General features: G+C 36.1%; 1 protein-coding gene across 2 annotated transcripts in view; it reads right to left on the bottom strand.

The window, feature by feature from the left end:
- The window catches only part of TTLL7 (tubulin tyrosine ligase-like family member 7), a 139748-nt gene that overhangs the window by 25532 nt on the left and 101650 nt on the right, over window positions 1–12566 (bottom strand). For both annotated transcript variants that reach the window (XM_005865700.2, XM_014539248.1), the window contains exons 17-19: window positions 11395–11529; window positions 9498–9578; window positions 985–1145 (exon numbers count right to left, since the gene is read on the bottom strand). In XM_005865700.2, the coding sequence (XP_005865762.1) occupies window positions 985–1145; window positions 9498–9578; window positions 11395–11529 (377 nt within the window). The remainder of the gene's footprint in view (window positions 1–984; window positions 1146–9497; window positions 9579–11394; window positions 11530–12566) is intronic.

The following is a 12566-nucleotide window of genomic DNA, read 5'->3' as shown; positions in this document are numbered from 1 at the left end:
GAGGATGCAAGGATGCAGAGAAAAGGGAACACTCGTGCACTGCTGGTGGGAATGCAGACTGGTGCAGCCACTATGGAAGGAGTTTCCTCCATTTGACCCTGTGATCCCACTTCTAGGAATATATCCCAAGAAACCAGAAACACCAATCAGAAAGGATCTATGCACCCCTATGTTCATAGCAGCACAATTCACCATAGCTAAGATTTGGAAACAGCCTAAGTGCCCATCAGTAGATGAATGGATTAGAAAACTGTGGTACATCTACACGATGGAATACTATGCTGCTGTAAAAAAGAAGGAACTCTTACCATTTGCAACAGCATGGATGGAACTGGAGAGCATTATGCTAAGTGAAATAAGCCAGTCAATGAAAGAAAAATACCACATGATCTCACTCATTTATGGATAATAAAGACCATTATAAACTGATGAACAAAAATAGATACAGAGGCAGAGCAGCATCAAACAGACTGTCAAACTACAATGGGAAGACCGGGGAGGGTTGGGGCAGGGCGGGGGTAAGAGATCAACCAAAGGACTTGTATGCATGCATATAAGCATAACCAATAGACACAAGACACTGGGGGTTAGGGGTGACCGGGGGAAGGTCAAGTGAGGAAAAAAATGAGACATATGTACTACTCTTTGTAATATTTTAAGCAATAAAACAAACAACAAACAAAAAAAGAAATTCAATCTTTTCCCAGCTAGTATGGCTCAGTGTTGAGTGTCAACCTATGGACCAAGAGTTCATAGTTTGATTCCCAGTCAAGGCATATGTCTAGGTTGTGGACACAAACCCCAGTAGGGAGCATGCAATAGGCAGCCAATCAATGATTCTCTCTCATCATTGATGTTTCGATCTCTCTCTCCTTCAGTAAAAATATATTTTAAAAAAAGAAACTCAATCTTTTTATTGAGCTACTTTTATAACTAACCGTAAAATATTTTGAATGACAACAATAAAAAATAACTTAAACTTACCCTGAATCACAGAAACAGTTCCATAGTCCTTGGCCATGACTCCAGAGTAAGCGATTAAAAACCCGGTTAAAAATCCGATATAAATGTAGTTCATCGACATCAGTCACCTTCCAGATGCGTGGAAGAATTGTGCGAATATTTGTTTTTACTATGTCCAAAACCTAGTGGGGGGGAAAAACACAAAATATTGCAAAATCTGGTGTATTTGTGTATGTCTCAAAGTCAAAGATAAAAAAATTATTTATTTATTTATTTTTATTTTATTTGGAAAATAAATGTAATATGGAAAAATGCTTTCAACATATGGAAGCTTGTGAAATATTTAATTTAATGATTACACACAATCACTCATAACTGAACAAAAGCACAGGTTAAAAAGTCCACAATTTTTTAAAAAAGACCAAAATAAATAAATGAAGATAAATAAAACGTCCACAAATACATCAATGCATTCATGAAATTTCAGTATATGACAGATGGCAAGCCAGACCACTGTAGTTAAGAAGATTAAATTTAATCCAACAAGAGGACATTATCCCTTGTAAACATTTATACACCCAACATAGGAACACCTAACTATGTAAAGCAAATCTTGATGGACATAAAGGGAGAGATTGACAGTAATACAGTCACAGTAAGCAATTACAACATGCCATTGACATCAATGAATAGATCTTCCAGACAGAAAATCAACAAGGAATTGGTGGCCTTAAATGACACACTTGATCAGATAGATTTAATTGATATCTTCAGAGCCTTTCACCCAAAAGCAGCAGATATACATTCTTTTCAAATGCACATGGAACATTTTCTAGGATAGACCACATATTAGGACACAAAAACAGGTCTCAATAAATTTAAGAAGATTGAAATCATATCAAGCATCGTCTCTAAACAGCAGCCTCCTGATCACCACACCCTCTGTCTGAGGAACAGCAGCTGTACGTGAAGCCTCCCCCCACCAGCCAGAAGAGCCACCACAGCTGTGAACAGCACCCACCAGAGGAGCTGCTGCCAACTGAGGAGCAGCTGCTACCGCAACCACCCAAGGAGCAACCACAGCCCAAGGAGCCACTGCCACCCAGGGAGCAGCCACTGAACGACTCAACATCTAGATATGTCAGTGAGATCAAACATGGGTAGGCAAAGAAACCCCCAAAGGAAAGAAAAGGAGGACTCGCCAGAAAAGCAGCTAAGTGAGACAGAGGCATGCAACATGACAGAAAAAGAATTCAGAATAAGGGTCCTAGAGTGCATAAACCGGATGGAGGAAAAAATCAACAACATATGCAAGAAGCAAGAAGAAACAGATGAAAAAATCAATAACAAAATAAAGTCTAAAAAACAATACAAAAGATTAGTGAAATCAAGATCTGGTTCTTTGAAAAGATAAACAAGATTCGCAAACCTTTAACCAGACTCATCAAGAAAAAAAGAGAGAGGACCCAAATAAATAAAATCAGAAATGAAAGGGGAGAAGTAACAATGGACACCAAAGAAATGCAAAGGTTTGTAAGAAAATATTATCACAATTATATGACAACAAATTGGACAGTCTGGACCAAATAGATAAATTCCTAGAAACCTACAATCTTCCAAAACTGACTCAGGAGGAATCAGAGAATCTGGACAGAGGACAGACAGATTACAATAGTGAAATTAAAGCAGTAATTAAAAAACTCCCAATAAACAAAAGTCCTTGACTGGATGGCTTCACTAGTTAATTTTACCAAACATTCAGAGAACTAACACCTATTCTTTTCAAACTATTTCAAAGCAATCCAAGAGGAGGGAAGACTCCCAAGCTCCTTTTATGAGGCCAGCATTAGCCTAATTCCAAAAGCAGACAAAGACACTACAAAGAAAGAAAACTATAGGCTAATATCCCTGATAAAGATAGATGCTAAAATCCTCAACAAAATATTAGCAAACTGGATCTAGCAATACATCAAAAAGAACATACATCATAATCAAGTGGGATTTATTCCAGGGATGCAAGGTTGGTACAATATTCACAATTCAATAAACGTGATACACCACATAAACAAATTGAAAGATAAAAACCACATGATCATATCAATAGATGAAGGAAAAGTGTATGATAAAATTCAGCACTTTTATGATAAAAACTCTCAGCAAAGTGGGAATAGAGGGAACATACCTCAGTGTAATCAAGGCGATACATGACACCTCACAGCCAACATCACATTCACTGGGCAAAAACTAAAAGTGTTTTCCTTAAGATCAGAAACAAGACAGGGATGCCCACTTTTACCACTTTTATTCAACTTAGTACTAGTAGACCTAGCCATAGCAATCAGACAAGAAGAAGAAATAAAAGGCATCCAAGTTGGAAAAGAAGTAAAACTGTCATTATTTGCAGATGACATAATACAGAATATAGAGAACCCTAAAGATTTCACCAAAAAAATTACTAGAACTGATCAATGAACACAGTAACGCAGCAGGATACAAATTAAATATCCAGAAATCTGTTGCATTTTAATACACCAACAATGAACTATCAGAAAGGAAAACTAAGAAAAGAATCCCATTCACAATTGCTTCAAAATAAATACTAAGAGTAAATTTAACCAAGGGTGTAAAGGATCTGTACTCAGAAAATTACAAAACCCTGAAGAAAAAAATTGAAGAAGATACAAATAAGTGGAGGCATATATCATGTTCATGGGTAGGAAGAGTTAACACCATTAAAAAGTCCGTACTACCCAAAGCAATCTAGAACAAATATTCTAAAAATTTATATAAAACCACAACATACTCTGAATAGCCACAGCAACCTTGAGAAAGAACAAAGTTGCAGGAATCATGCTACCTAATACCAAACTATACTACAAGGCCATAGTAATCAAAACAGCATGCTACTGGCAAAACAGACATACAGAGTAATGGAACAGAACAGAGAGCCCATAAATCAACTCATGTCTTTATGGTCAATTAATATTTGACAAAGGAGCCAAAAACATGTAATGGGGTAAACAAAGTCTATTCAATAAATAGGTTTGAAAAATTGACAGATAAGAGAAAAAAAAATGGAAACAGACCACCTTCTTACACCATACCTCAGAATAAATTCAAAATGGATTAAAGACTTAAATGTTAGACTCAAAACCATAAATATCCCAGAAGAAAACAGAGGCAGTACATCTCTCGTAGCAATATTTTTTCTGATCTATCACCTCGGCAAGGGAAGCAAAATAAAAAATAAACAAATGGGACTACATTAAAATAAAAAAGGTTTTGCACAGGCAAATCCTTTGAAAAGACAACCCACTGAAAGGGAGAACATATTCCCCAGAGATACAGCTGATAAGGAGTTAATATTCAAAATGTATAAAGAACTTATATAACTCAACACCAAAAAAACAAACAATCCAATTTAAAAACTGGGCAAAGAACCTGAAGAGACACTTCTCCAAAGAGGACATACAAATGGCCAGAAGGCACATGAAAAGATGCTCAACATCACTAATCATCAGAAAAATGCAAATTAAAACCACAAGGAGATATCACCTCACACCTGTCAGAATGGCTATCACCAATAAATCAAGGATGTGGAGCAAAGAGAACCCTTGTGCACTGCTGGTGGGAATGCAGACTGGTGCAGCCACTGTGGAAAGCAATATGGAGTTACCTCAAAAAACTAAAAATGGACCTGCCTTATGACCCAGCAGTTCCATTTCTGGGAATGTATCCAAAGAAATCCAAAACACTGATTCAAAAGTATATCCACCCCTATGTTCATTGCAATGCTATTTACAATAGCCAAGATTTGGAAGCAGTTCTAGTGCCCATCAGTCGATGAGTGGATAAAAAAGCTGCGGTCCATTTACACAATGGAATACTACCCTAGAAGAGAATCCAATGGTCTCTTTTAAGATTCAAATTCACCTCCAGTTAAGTAATACTTGGGAAGATGGGTGGGATCGCTCTGTATAAACAAGGCTGCCTAGGCACTCCCTCCATCGGGGGCCTTGGTGTAAGGACTAGTTTGTTTAAAAGACCATACAGATGGGAAGACAATGACTGCCCCTTTAGTAAAACAACCACTAAGTTTAGAAAGGCCGGCGGGGTGAGGTAAATCAGTGTAGGTTCTTTTTGTAGGTTCTCTTTTAGACCTCTGGGTGCTTTGGGGTTAGAAGAAAGTGGATGGAAAATAAAAAATTTTGAAACACAAAAACAAATGATCAGCAAGGTGCCCTTTGTGTTTACCTGTGGATTCATGTGAGGCAAACATACAGAACATGGGCATCTGTTTCGGACATTGTGACTTTTAAAAACATCCCAGTCCGACATTAAGTTCTCCAAGGGAAAAAGTAAATGGAAGATTCAGTCAATGAAAGAATTAATAAAATGAAAAGATGTGTCTTTTCCATATGAAATACAGTGCATTTGAAGGCATAAAGCACAGAGACAAATTCATATTTTTATAAGAACATACAGATATTGAATGACAAATTTCTCCATATGGCTGAACCGTTGGTCCTAAGTTAAAATAATGGCATGAGGTGAGGAGGACTGGAAGTAACATTAACATTACTACATGCTGTAAAAGAATGCATTCAACAGCCATGGCTATAGGGTAAAGGCATCTTTGCTGATGCAAAACCAACAGGTCTGTATAGCACCTATGTTAGCCCAAATAAAAAAGAGATGGAAAATAATAACATCAAAATGCATGCAGAAGCAACTATAGTAGGTATTAAAGAAAAATGATTATTTAGAAAAAAAAAGTACTTGATAAACAAAGATCTCTTAGAACCCTAAAATAAATGCAAATATAGTACCATGTTAACATCAGTACTTATCTCTCTTCATCCTCCAATCTTACTTTATGCCTAAAAACGAAACTTTTCAGCAAATTTGGCATTTTTCACAAAACACAACACTGAAATATTTTCATACTTCATATATTCCTTACAAACTATATAAAGCAACTGCATTATTGGCAGAAAGCTAAATTATGCAAGTGTGAAATTACCACAACATGGCATTTAGTAAGATTAGCTGTTTCCATTTTCACCTGGTGAGGATTCTTTTCAGTATTTAATCCCTACATCCTTGACCTTTACATTTTACACCCATTAAGGAAACTTTGAAATAAGGCATGTGGAAGAGCTCATGTGTACGGCATTCTTATCTAAGAGTTTTACAACATTCTAATGAGCAACCAGCAAATGCTCAGATCCTGGAACAGAAACAGTGAGACACATATTTCAACAACGGTCTGTAAATGGAATGAAGAGATTTTTACGAATCTTGTGCATTCCACACCTAGCATGGTGCTCAGGATGTGGTAGTCCTTCAATTAATCTTTTTCAATGCATGGTTGAATACGCAAATAAATAAATGAAGAAGCAACTCTGCAAATCCCCAGTACCATTGTTCATGCACAAAATTGGCAACCAATAAATGTTTGTCAACTTAAATCACAGCCCACCCAGCCTTTGTGGCAGCCATGAAGACATGCCATTTGAATTAACTTGTTTCCAAGAGTGAAGTTAGCTGACAGCGCGCCATTCAGGATCACTGCAACACTCAAGCCACGCTTATGCTCTCCCCAGACTGCTCCTGGCCGAGGATCCAACAGGGTGGGTTACCAGAGAGGGACTACTTCTGCCCAGTTTGATTTCCAGAAAAGCAATCTTTGTTCTGGGCTCCCCATCAGCTGGCCAGGTCTTTCTCAGAACTTCACTAAAGTCTAAGGGTCTTCATACTCCACCCTTTTGCCTTTCACTCCCAGGTGTCAGACCTACATTGCAGGCTAACGGCTCTTTCTGCCTACTCAAAGTCTCTCACTCAGCAATTATTTTGTAGGATAGAGTTCGGCAAGTGGTTTTGCTGAGTCATTAGGTTACGGACACCTATCATTTTAATAGGTAGTGCAAATTATCTTTCTAAAGGGTTGTACCAATGTATTCTCCCTCTAATTGTGTGATAAAGGCCCTTTTATCCACATTATTTCCTTGACTGGATATCATCTGTCTTACTAATTTTTGCCAATATGATGGTTTTTACTTGCTTTTTCTTCATCATTAGTGAGGCCAAGAAACTATTTATACATGAATTGGCTATTTGAAGATCCATAAATTGTCTTTTCATAGCCTTTTTATACATTTGCCATTTTATTTATTAATATTTATAGAATAGTTTATTTTGCTGATTGATTCATAGGAGGTATTGGTTTACTGGTGCTTGTATTTTATGTGCTGCAAATACCCCCATCTCCCTCACTGCTTCTGCCTTTCAGCTTGGTTTAAGGAGTTTTTTGCCATTGGTAAGTTTTTATGTAATCAAATAGGTCAAACTTTTTTAATATTTTTGAGTTTTAGGTCTTTCTTAAGACATTGTTTCCCATTCTAAGATTATAAATATACTAAAGACCCGGTGCACGAATTCATGCACAGGTGGAGTCCCCAGGGGCCAGGGGGCCAGGACAAGAATGGCCCTCCGGGCAGGCGGTGGGAGGCCCTCACCTGCCCAGGATCCAGATCCATCCCACTGACATTTGCACCAGTTGTCGGGAGCCACCTGGCAGCCACTTTTATATCCTTTCTTCCTTGCAGAGTGTTTAGGGAGAGCAAGTAGCCACAGTGCCTGAGGCTGACTTCCAGGAGGCCGGCGGTGCTGTCGGGATACTGCCAGCAGCACTGGTCCATCGGTGCCTGGCCCATTCTCCAGAGATTGGACCTGAGGGAGTGAGTGGCTGTAGCTGGCTGGTAGGCCACCAGGACGGGTCTGTCAACTGAGCAGCGCTCCCACTGTGGGAGCGCACTGACCACCAGGGGACAGCTCCTGCATTGAGCATCTGTCTCTGGTGGTCAGTGCATGTCATAGAGACCAGTCGTTCCGGTTGTTCCAGTTACTCGGTCGTAATGGTCACTTAGGCTTTTATATAGAGAGATCCTTCTATGTTTCCTTTTAAACTTTTAATACTTTCTTTTTTACACATAAAATTGTAACCTGAAATTTATTTTTGTATATGGTAAGAGATAAGGCTACAACTTAATTTTCTTATAAATAGGTACTCAATTGTTTCAATATCATTTAGGGGAACAATTATCTTTTCTCCACTGATTTGAAATGTCACATTTATCATGTGTTAATATCTTATAAATTCTTTAATCTGTTTCTAGATTGTTTTGTTTTAATCAGCAACTTACCTACACTATTCTAACTTCTAGATTAAAAAAAATCCTGGACTTGAGAAAACTCAGAACACTTATTCTAATAAAAGGTCTTTATTTTAATCAAGCAAGGCCATAGTCAGTGATTTGGCAAAAATCTATTCAGGGTTTGTAATGTGTTTTGCAATCTACCTCTTTATCAGCTTTGTTACACCCTCCTCAACAGTAGCACAATATTTGGCACATGCCAGAACACCAAGCAATTATTTGTTGAATGTGTTAATATAATGAGTTCAGTTTACTTGGATGAGAGTACATAAGTTAGGTAATCACTTAATTAGTGTCAACTTTCAGCTTATTGCAATAAATCTTAGAAAGGGGAAATAATAGCTTGCATTACTAAAGGAATACAACATCATCACTAAAGCTAATAAAATTGTATCTCTCCCCCAAAATAATGTTGCAATGCATTTGATGGGCCCCTCAGACTGCTGGCCACACCCGTCTCCTACTCTCCAAGATAACTGTTACATACCTTCCACTGCCTGCTCAAATCTCTAAAGCCCTCACATCTTCTCACAACACTGCCATGGCCTCTGCCTTCCCTCCTATTAGATAATTAGAATTAATGCTCCTGTTAGGACAAACCTCCCCTGATTACTTACTTAAGGACTTTCTGTCACCTCTCTTTCCTCTATTCTAGATCTTTCTCATCAGCACACAAACTGTAAATCTCTTCATCTTATTATTATTAGTCCTCACCCAAATACATGCTTATTGATTTCTGTTTTAGATATAGGGGATGAGAGAGAGAGAGAGAGGATGAAAGAGAGAGAGAGAGATGAGAGAGAGAGAGAGAGAGAGAGAGAGAGAAACATCAATCAGTTGCCTCCTGCCTGAGCCCCAGGGATGAAACCCACAACCTAGGTATGTGCCCTGATGAGAAACAAACCTGTGACCCTGTGGTGCAAAGAATAACACTCAACCAACTGAGCTACACTGGCCAGGGCTAAATCTCTTCAATTTTAAAGGAAACTTGTCATTAACCCCCATCTCTTTTCCCTTCAACAGCAAAATTGCTTGCAAAGAATGCCAGTACTAGCTGTTTCCTTCCTCTCTCTCTTTTTTACTCTTAAACCTGTTCCACTCAAGTTTGTAAGCTCTTTGAGACCATAGGTTTTTTTAATTCACTTTTTTATCCTCAGAATCTAGGACATTGCCTATAACATAGCAGGTATGCAATTCTTATTTGTTGAAGAAATGAGTAAACAAATAAATATGTATATAGCTTGACTATGAATGTGGCCTAATCATTCTAGTTTAAGACGATCTAAAAGGGCAAACTTGTTTTGAATCATTACTCACTTTTCGTTGTTTTACAGAGTCCAATTTTATGAGCCAATATGAAGCCACTTTTGTTTTATGAAACTTCCAGTTATCAAGGATCTGTCATGGGGGAGAAACATTAAGAAATTTAATCTAGAATTTTCCTCAAAAGTAACAAGTAAAAAGTAAATAAATGGGTTGAAACTGGTTTTAGTACTGAATTTCTGAAATGAAAGCACTATGATATTACTTGCAATGAAGAATGTCTACTTTAATAAAAAAGACATGTGCAAGGATTTCTAACATAAGGTTAAGAAGCCATCTGAATCCAATTTTTTTTGCTTCTTGCTGTAAAAAGCACACAGTCTCTAATAAGTGGAAGTAAAATGTCTTTAGGCATATAAGGTTTGGAAAGAAGCCCAAGATGTAGATTTTCCATTTTAATTTCAAAACCTGTATTTACCATATCACCCATAATAACAGAATATTGAATAATACATTAGAAGATAGCCCATACATAATTAGGATTATATTATCCCTTTGTTTTGTTTTTGTCAAATCTGCAAAATTTATGAATATACATTCTAGTAATATATACTGTAACAAACAGATTAAAATATTTGCTGCATATAGTGAACATATAGTAAATAATCTAATGACTAATAATCTAATGATCTAATTATTAGTTATTAATTATGTAAGCCCATGTTTTTTGATAAAACAATCACATTAGCCACAAATATTAGTTCTACTCCCTGATTATTTAATTTTTCTTCTACATGATTCAAAACGGTAGTATCTTACTAATATAGCTAAGAAATAGAAGCAAAATGTCTGGTACAAAGTCATTGGCTATATTTAGAAAAGAACTTGATTAAATAAGATAACATAAATAAAACTATATTTAGCATAGTGACTTACAAATAATATCAATTTGTGTTCATTTTCCCTTGATGTGACAAATAACAGTTCATTTGCAGGCAAGGTGCTATTTTTACTTTTTTTAAAATATATAACAACAATGCAAAATATTTGGGGGTTTTGGTTACAACTATGTCATGATTTCAAAATAGAAATATTCATGACTGATTTTTTAAACAAATAAAGTCATTTTTTATTATTTGTTTCTAGATAGTTGCTTTAGACAAAAGTAATGCCAAAAAGTGAAAAAAGGCCAAGTGCATAGATCTGGTTTTTATCCTACAACTGGCCACTAGATGGTGTCCTCTCCACTGGAAAAATAATAATATTAGGGAAACCAGAAAACAAAGTTCTATTACTAAGGAATCTACGAACAGCAATTTGAAAAGAATGTTTGAATGAAGAGACAGAACTTTAAATTAAGAAATGTTCTTTCACCAAAAATATTTAAATAACTTGGACCTTTCTAATTAGGAAAAGTCATTGAGTTTAATGTGAATTTTAGGACTCTGCCATTTTAGAATATTCCACTGGGTGGTGCAAATGTGTGTGTAACAAGAAAAACAGAGCATAAGCCATTTCAAAATTTGACCAAAATCATTCAGGGTGTCACATTCTCGATATTTCATGCCCAAAGCCCACTTTTTTTTATTACATATCAATTCGATATTAGATCTTTCTAAATCTTTATAGAAGCAGCTTTAACTTGATAGTTCTTTAATTATTAAGAGCAATAATTGAATAACATGAATCATTTTCACTTGATTGCATCATTAAAATGGGACAATGCACTAAAAGGTATTTTGCATTGCTAATTATAAAGGTAATCTCACTGCTCATGAATCATAATAATTCAAATAGCCACTGTATTTTCTGCAGCTTGAGGAGGTTGAAGAGAACATCAGTTAAGTTTACTATGTCATTGAGAATGCCTCCATGGGTAAATAAATGTTAATATCCTAAGATGAATAAAAGGAATGAGCTCCTTGGAATTTTATACATGTTAAATACTCACATCTTCTACCAGAAGTTGTGTTTCTGCATCTGATTTCCCTGGAAAACGGATCTTCATGTCATTGAGAACAAGTAAGGTCTGACTTGTTAGATCCTCTTCTTGTTCTTTTGTTCTTGGTTGCCGCAAAGACTCACTCTTAAATTTGAAAGAATACAGATATTTGGAGGGGGTCTTATTTCATTGTGCCACTATAGTCTGAAAAATATTTCTAGGTAAAAACAATGCACTTTTAATTAAAAAAATCAAAACAATAAAAAAGGCAAAAGAAAAATTTTTTACATTTATTCTTAGAATTAAATTCTTAGGATTAAGTGGGTATGATTTCCCAATAATATCTTTTATACTTCCACACAGTTGCATTTTATTTATCTCAAAATACTAAAATATAAATATGAATAGTTAAAAAAGACTTCCTGGTCAAAAATTTCACTTACTACATATACCTTTGGCAATTCTTAATTAGGAAAAAAGAAAAAAATCATTCATTGTTAACAAGTGAAACTCATTCACTTATATTTTCCAGATTCTTCCATTTAGAAACATCATCCACAGTAAATAAACAAATTAAATAAATGTCTGATTTTTGTGAACGTACTTGGCATTATCTATTTCAGCATCTACAAGTCTGATAGCCAAATAAATTCACTGACTTATTCAATACTGAATCTCTGGGACTCATGCTAAGGAGGGAATAATATATGTTAATTTAATATACAGAAAACATAAACAATGTTGTATTTCAGTACTCTAAGGATAATTTATCAATGGTTTATTTTTTCACCTATTAATCAACAGTCCCATTAAAAATTTTTCCACACAACAAATTTCTCCAAATTTTCAAATATACTGCATAATGCACTATAAAATCATATATTTCCTCAGATGATTTTCAACAAAATTATCACTACACTAGTAGCCCAGTGCACAAAATTTGTGCACATTAAAAGGGAATTAATTTCCCTAACCAGTTTGGCTCAGTGGATAGAGCATCGCCCTGCGGACTCAAGGGTCCCAGGTTCGATTCTGGTCAAGGGCATGTACCTTGGTTGCGGGCACATCCCCAGTGGGGAGTGTGCAGGAGGCAGCTGATTGATGTTTCTTTCTCATCGATGTTTCTAACTCTCTATCCTTCTCCCTTCCTCTCTATAAAAAATCAATAAAATATATTTTTT

The sequence above is a fragment of the Myotis brandtii genome, unplaced genomic scaffold (genome assembly GCF_000412655.1).
Source record: "Myotis brandtii unplaced genomic scaffold, ASM41265v1 scaffold21, whole genome shotgun sequence".
Classification (NCBI taxonomy): domain Eukaryota; kingdom Metazoa; phylum Chordata; class Mammalia; order Chiroptera; family Vespertilionidae; genus Myotis; species Myotis brandtii.
Note: the sequence above shows the minus strand (reverse complement) of the source record. Positions and strands in the feature narration are given on the sequence as shown.